At 36.8% G+C, this 8311-nt stretch overlaps 1 protein-coding gene across 1 annotated transcript; it reads left to right on the top strand.

Annotated features, from left to right (window-relative positions):
* The first annotated feature begins 6405 nt into the window (after positions 1-6405).
* On the top strand, positions 6406-7109 carry LOC113332832 (uncharacterized mitochondrial protein AtMg00820-like). Its single transcript, XM_026579337.1, has 2 exons — positions 6406-6774; positions 7050-7109. Exons 1-2 carry the CDS (start codon positions 6406-6408, stop codon positions 7107-7109), a joined length of 429 nt encoding a protein of 142 aa, XP_026435122.1.
* The last annotated feature ends 1202 nt before the right edge of the window (positions 7110-8311 follow it).

Here is an 8311-nt window from a genome sequence, read left to right as displayed (position 1 = left end):
GCTTAACAGGCTTCGTGTCGAAAAAAGAGAAACTAGAAGCATCCCTTACTCTAGACCATGAACAGTGCAGATCCTTGGAAAAGCAAAACTCTGTCTTAAGGATAAATTCTTTTGTACAAACTAATTCTCATGGATTGCAGTATATGAAGGATCTTCCAGAAGAAGGTTGTGTCAAGAAAGGTTTACATAACTTGAAATATTCTCATATGGATATAAAGTTAAAACATGTGTCGTTTATTGCTTCTCCTCCACGAACCTGTACATTCTGTGGGAAAAAGAATCACTATGCTAACCATTGTTTTGCCAGAAGGATACAAATTTCTAAACTTCATAATTTGCTTCTCTCCACTGTCAATGGAACAAATAATCGGTCGACTACTGCAGTGAATCGCATACCCACAGAAAACCAGAAATCTTATAAATATGATCTCTTTCCTAGGAATCATGACAGGGTTCAAATGCATTCTCGTGGGATAAATTCTTGTGCTACTAATGAGAGCTTTCCCTGTGCTTATAAGACTGTTTCTGGTAAATCTGAGTCTATAAAATGGATTCCTATCTATTCTGATCCTCTTGAACCAGTAGCAAGAGGTTCTAGATTTAGTCCACAGAGAAATCCTTCTGACAGATATGCTAAACAAGCCGTGTCTTACTTCTCTGGGATGAACGCTTATCGAAGAAAGAAGGATAAACAAAGACAACGTTCATTTAATGAGCTAAAGGCTCATACTTGTGTAAATTAATCACAAGGTTGACATCTCACCTACAAAAAATCCTAATTGTGTGAAAATTGAATAGGTATACTCCTGCAAAGTGTCTCTGATTATCTACCTAATTTCTTATCGTTCTTAGATAGATAATTAGTCAAACACTTTTACATGATTATTTTTTGTAAATCCTTCCTTTTTATTCTTTAATTTGAAACATTTGAAATATAAAAGCGTGGACTTTCAGGCTTTGTGAACCATCCTCTTATGAGTACACATACGATTTTGAGTTCTCTCACAAACCAATCTTGAAACCCTAAGTCTCTCGAATCTTGTTTATATACCTATCCTATTTGAGTTGAACTTCTCACTCTAGGATTCATATTACCAATGGCTTCTTCTTCCTTCTCATGGGATTTACCTAAAGACTTCGTTGATAATGCGGTATATTTCAAATTCGATAAAGAGAAGGGAACCTTTGTTGAAGACGAAGGATCTTTTCCTCAATCTACTGATTCCTATTCGGATATTGAGGAGGTTGAAGAGATTTCATCTGATGTAGTTCTTGACTTCCTAAAGAACTTTGGGGATGCAAAACAACAACTTGTTGATACAATGAAGTGTCTTGATGTGGTAAGAACTGAGTTGAAAAAGGTTAATTTTGACCTTGTTATCATGAAAACCCGGGTTAAAGAACTTCCCAATAAGGACATTCTCTCCAAAGTTGCAGAGGATGCTATCGTTCACAAGCTCGAAGACTTCAAGACTCATGAGGATCCTGAATTGTCTATTTGACTTCAGTTCGTGTCCAGTTTTGGCATAAGAGTCTGTTTTTGTTTTTAGCTTGTTTATCTTTCCTAGTAAATCTTCTATTTTTTCTTGTTTTGTTTAGAAGAATAACTAGAGTTTGGAATAGCCATTACTGTGATTACACATAGCTATGTCTAACGTTTTCATCTTCATGTTTTTAGATTTATTGGTTTAAATTCTAAATTTGTTTGGAAGATGATTTTTGTAGTATTAATCTTTATGGTTTTATATATTGTAATATTGTTATGGGATATGTGTGTTTACGTCCGTGAACTATGATTATCACATACCTTGTCAAAAGTAAAGTCTTTCGTATGTCGATATGCATGTATTGATAAAAGAATGAATAGACTTTTGACAAATACAAAAGTTAAGCCTATTATGTCAATTATTTATGGAAGATAGGTTAAAATCCTTTGTTTGCAAGGATTATGTCTATTGAATGTCGTTATGCGAATAGTGACGAAAAATAGAATGAATCCTTGTGTATTCCGCAGTATTGATCTTCCCTGATCCATATTTTTATGTATTACTGTGAGGCTCCGTAAAGTGTCTTATGTTGAGCACTAAACGACCAAGTTGATTATTGATTATTTTTATGATTAGCTTAGTTGTTGTTCCGTGAGGTACTTTATGTCGAGTATATTTAACTAAATTAATCATCTTGTTTGGTTATTTAGTTGTTGCTCCGTAAGTTTTCTTATGACGAGCATGATCAATTAAATTGATTACTTTTGTGATTAGTTTGGTTGTGTATTTCGATTATATTAATTACGGGTTCTCTTGTGATTAATCCAATTGTATATTTTTTTTGAGTCTCCATAAGTTCACTTATGTTGAGCATTTTCGATTAAATTAATCATGGGTTCTCTTGTGCTTAATTTAATTGAGTATTTTGGATTCAAATTCATATTTGTATGTGATTTGTTATGTCAAAAGAAATCCTTCTTTTCTTTTGAAATTAAGGACGCTCTTATTGTTCTTTCGGGAATGACATATTATGGGGGAGAGTTCTTAATTGAAATTGTGCTTAATTTCCAAATTTTTGTGGGGAGTGCGGCTGTGGAATATTATAGGGGTTATCTTGTATCTTTATAAACCCCTTGATGAATGCATCTAAATAAGATGGTATGTGTTTCTTTCTTTTGGTCATGAAATGTCTCTTTCGGAAATTTCATTAGGATCCCGTTCTTGTACCTTTGCCAATTTTATTGACAAAAAGGGGGAGAATTAATATGTAGTTCACACTACAAATACATATGATTTTCGGATCATTATATAAGTGGAAGTGGTTTTGTTAAGAATTTTGTGTATATTATTTCATGTCTCTTCATAACTGATTACAAGGATATATATATATGTGCGACCACATAATAGAGTCCTAATAGAAATACATTCCATATCAGTCTCGGTTTCCTAGAATAAGTCTTTCCTAGACTTTCCTAGTATAAACACATTCCATATCAGTCTCAGACTTTCCTAGTTTATGTTCTAAGAGACGTGTACATCTGAGACCTTCCTAATTAGTCTCAGACATATTCTCAATACCCCCCCTCAAGACGGAGCATGCAGGTCACAAATGCCCATCTTGGACAATAGACCATGAAACTGAGCTTTCCCCAACGACTTTGTGAATATATCCGCCAACTGTATTGTGGTAGGAGTATAAGAAGGTGAAATAATCTTCCTTATTATCGCATCCCTGACTAGATGACAGTCCACTTCAATGTGTTTCGTTCTTTCATGAAACACATGGTTCTTCGCAATATATAACGCTGATTGACTATCACAAAGAAGACTCATTGCTTGTGTATGGTGAACTCCCAAATCTCGGAGTAATTGTTTCAACCATTTTAATTCACATGTAGCCGCCGCCATGGAACGATATTCTGCTTCAGCCGAGCTACGAGACACAGTTTGTTGCTTCTTAGTCTTCCAAGATACTGGTGAATCACCAAAAAGAACAAACCAACCCGTCAATGAGCGTCTAGTTATAGGACAACTTGCCCAATCCGAATCACACCAACCTCTCAATTTGAAACTACTATCAGAGCGCAACAGAATTCCTTGTCCAGGATTCTTTTTCAAATATCTAACCACACGAAGTGCTGCTTCCCAATGCTCCAGTCTATGTCTCTTCATAACTGATTACAAGGATATATATATTTGCGACCACATAAGGATATATAATCAGTTGGAAGAATGGATAGCAGTGCAATCAATGCTGGTCTCATGGATCAGTAACACGCTGGAGTTATCAGTGAGATCAACTCTGGGAGATTATGAGGATGCAAGTCTATTATGGGCACACTTGAAGAGAAGATTTTGCGTTGTTAGTGGAACAAGAATATGCCAACTAAAAGCATCTTTAAGTGACTGCAAACAGAAGAAAACGGAGGAAGTTTCTATATATTTTGGAAGATTGAACAAAATATGGGATGAGATGGTGACTTATATGAAGATACCCCAATGCAAGTGTGGAAAGTGCACCTGTAATATTGCATCTCAGGTAAGTTTGTTGAGAGAAGAAGATTTATTGCATTATTTTCTGATTGGGTTAGATTCTGTATACAGCTCTTTGCGTGAACAATTGCTTGCAAGAGAACCATTGTCGTCTGTGGATGTTGCATATCAAACAATTGTGAACTCAGAACGCCTGAAAATTGGAGATGGAGTTGTGACTACAGAGATGCAAGAGAATGTTATGGCTTTTAAGGTGCAATCTGATCAACGCCTACTTAATAGTGCTTATGATCCCAACAAGTACTGCAAAACTTGCAGCAGACAAGGACACTCTGATGATGGCTGTTTTAAGATTATTGGATATCCAGAATGGTGGGGAGACAGACCAAAGAATGGAAGAGGAGGAAGAACTGGAGGAAGAGGACGTACTGGAAGAGGAGGTAGAGGACAAGGAGGAAATCTTGTTCGTGCTCATAACCTGCATATTTCGGCAGCAAAGGAGAGTGCTGGTGCTGGTACGTCATCAGCTGATGGAACGGGTCTAGTAGGAGTTACAGCAGCACAAGTTCAAGAGGTGATGGAGTTTTTAAACTCAAGAAAGTATGGTTCTCATCTACAAGGTAAAAAGAATAAAACATCCTGGATTGTTGACACATGTGCAAAAAATCATGTTACATATGAAGTTCTTAACATGCGGAGTGTACGAGATATTAGGGCATGTTCAGTTGGATTGCCTAATGGAAAATATGCATACTCTGAAAAAATTGGAACCGTGATTCTCCCTGGTGGATTGAAACTTGAAAACGTGCTTTATGTACCACAGATAACCTGTAACCTAATTTCAGTCACACAACTTATTGATGAGATGAGTTGTATTATTCAATGTACTAACAAATTATGTCTTATACAGGACCGGTCTACGAGGAGGATGATTGGAGTGGCTGAGAGACAAGGTTGACTATATATTTTCTGTGGTGTGCCGCATGTTGAAGTTATGGATGTGCATGAAGATTCATATGAGTTGTGGCATCAGCGTATGGGACATCCTTCAGAAAAAGTTTTGCAGAAATTGCAAGGTGTGAGTAGATTAATTAAGAAGAATAATGATGCTTGTGATATTTTTCCCCGGGCAAAGCATCGTAGAAGCAGTTTTGCTAGTAGTTTGAGTAAATCGAATTGTATTTTTGATTTAGTTCATATAGATTTATGGGGTCCTTATAAGATCCATTCATCATGTGGAGCACAATATTTTCTAACAATAGTTGATGATTTTTCAAGAGGTGTTTGGATTTATTTAATTCGGAATAAAACAGAAGTTGAATCAATATTTCGTGAATTTGTTGCTCTTGTGAAGCGTCAATTTAACAAGGATATTAAAATTGTTAGAAGTGATAATGGAACGGAATTTAATGCATTACGTGGGTATTTTAAGACTAGTGGAATAGTCTTTGAGACGTCTTGTGTAGGTACTCCACAACAGAATGGAAGAGTTGAGAGAAAACATCAACATATAATGAATGTGGCACGAGCCTTGAGATTTCAAGCAAGCTTGCCGAAACGGTTTTGGGGAGAGTGTGCATTGACAGCGGCATACTTGATCAATCGTACTCCTACACCTATCCTAAATAATAAAACACCATATGAAGTATTGTTTGGAAAACCACCTCTATATAAACAGTTGAAGGTCTTTGGATGTTTGTGTTATGTATATGATCAAAGTAGCAAAGGAGATAAGTTTGCTAGTCGAGGAAGAAGGTGTGTGTTTCTAGGATATCCATTCGGTAAGAAGGCATGGCAAGTGTACGATCTCGACACAAGAAGGTTTATAGTGTCTAGAGATGTAAAATTCTATGAGACACAATTTCCATATAAGACCGAGTTGGATGGAACTAGAACTCATATAACGACTGATGTCGCTGGCACTGCACATGAGACAGATCGTGTTGGTGAAGAATGGAGTGATGATAGTGATGAAGATTCAGTAATAGCTGGCGGAGAAGAAGGTGCAGAAATACAACGACAGACAGATGCAGATGTCGTTGTACAGACTGCAGCGCCTGGTGGAAATGTTGCAGTTCAGACTGCGACATCTGCAGAAACTGCAGCAGAACAGACTGCGACATCTGCAGAAACTGCAGCAGAACAGACTGCGACATATGCTGAAGATAACGCTTTTAAGCACAAGTCTACGGCATCATAAATTAAGGCAGATGTAAATGGTGATGGACAACCCACAAATACCGTTGCTGTGAACAACGATTTGGGTAAGGGCAAGCGTCAGAAGATCCCATCAAGTAGGCTGAAAGGTTTTGTGACGCACACCATTCGAGAAAATAGTCCATCTCACTCTCAATCATCACAGTCATCATCCTCAGGTACACCTTATCCTTTGACATATTATGTTAGTTGTGACAGGTTTTCTGACATGCATAAAAATTATATTGCTGCATTGTCGGCAAAGTCTGAGCCGAAAAATTTCAGAGAGGCAATGACACATCCAGGTTGGAGGAAATCAATGGCGGAAGAAATACGGGCCTTAGAAGAACAAGGCACATGGGATATCACTGAATTGCCACCTGGTAAGAAGGCTCTAGGAAGTAAGTGGATATATACGGAAAAATATGATGAAAATGGTACTTTGGTACGTTTAAAAGAAAGACTTGTGATTTTTGTAAATCATCAAGTTGAAGGTTTGGATTACAATGAGACGTTTGCACCAGTGGCAAAGATGACAACTGTTCGTATGTTTTTGGCTGTTGCTGCGGCTAAGCAATGGGATGTGCATCAGATGGATGTGCATAATGCATTCCTACATGGAGATTTGGAGAGAGGAAGTATATATGAAAATACCACCTGGATTTGCTAAGGGTAATCCTAATATGGTGTGTAAAATGAAGAAATCATTGTATGGACTAAAACAAGCACCGCGGTGTTGGTTTGCGAAGCTGTCCACTGCATTGAAGAATTATGGGTTTCGAAAATCGTACTCAGATTATTCTCTCTTTACTATGCTAAAGGGAAAGATGCAACTTAATGTGATGGTGTATGTTGATGATTTGATTATTGCAGGAAATGATCTGGTTGCGCTTACACAATTTAAAGCATACTTGGGTCAATGTTTTAAGATGAAAGATTTAGGAAAGTTGAAATACTTCTTAGGATTGGAAGTGGCACGTAGTAAAAAGGGTTTCTACATATGCCAAAGAAAATATGCGTTGGATATTATAATGGAAACAGGTTTATTGGGTGCGAAACCTGCAGAATTTCCTATGGAGACAAATCATCGTCTTGCCTTAGCAACAGGAGATTTGCTTAGTGATGTAGAGAAATATAGAAGATTGGTTGGGCGTTTAATATATTTATCCACAGCAGAATGGAAGAGTTGAGAGAAAACATCAGCATTGATTGCACTGCTATCCATTCTTCCAACTGATCCGGATCTTCAGGTCTTGTAACTGTTCCATCAATAAAACCAAATTTTCTTTTGGCTATTAACGATCTTCTTATGGCTCTAGCCCATTCATCATAATTATTTCCTCTCAAAGTTATTGGCGTGATGATATTTCCTGGTCCATCACTCGAACCTAGGTAATATACAGGGTTCTTCTTTTGTATATCATATTCCACCGTCTTTCCTTTGGATGATTCAATTTCGTTAACCATCTTTAGTTTAGTTTTTTTTTTTTTTTTTTTTTTTTTTTTTTTAGGTTTCGAAACTGGCTCTTGATGCCATGTTAAGAATTTTGTGTATATTATTTCATGTCTCTTCATAACTGATTACAAGGATATATATATGTGCGACCACATAATAGAGTCCTAATAGAAATACATTCCATATCAGTCTCGGTTTCCTAGAATAAGTCTTTCCTAGACTTTCCTACTATAAACACATTCCATATCAGTCTCAGACTTTCCTAGTTTATGTTCTAAGAGACGTGTACATCTGAGACCTTCCTAATTAGTCTCAGACATATTCTCAATAGGTTTCCATGTGAGATGGAGTATTGAGTAAGGGGGAGTGATACATATCACCATAGTATCGTTGTTGAAGTTGTGATACAATTGAACTTTGACGCTGTGTAATGATACTATGACACTGTATAACAATGATTGAAAACTCTTGTTGTGACACTCCAAACCTTTTTTCGGGCTTAACTAAACCCAGTATGTGTACTAAATAGGTTATCCCTTAGTAGTATCAATGGCATGATGAGTAGGTACTTTGAAAACATTATATAATTCTTAGCATGCTCGACACATGTCAAAGAGAAAGGGCATCAGGGGTAGGTGGAAAATTTTATTTGAGACTTACATCTAAAACCAAAGAATCT

The sequence above is a fragment of the Papaver somniferum genome, unplaced genomic scaffold (genome assembly GCF_003573695.1).
Source record: "Papaver somniferum cultivar HN1 unplaced genomic scaffold, ASM357369v1 unplaced-scaffold_132, whole genome shotgun sequence".
NCBI classification, from domain to species: Eukaryota; Viridiplantae; Streptophyta; class Magnoliopsida; order Ranunculales; family Papaveraceae; genus Papaver; species Papaver somniferum.
Note: the sequence above shows the minus strand (reverse complement) of the source record. Positions and strands in the feature narration are given on the sequence as shown.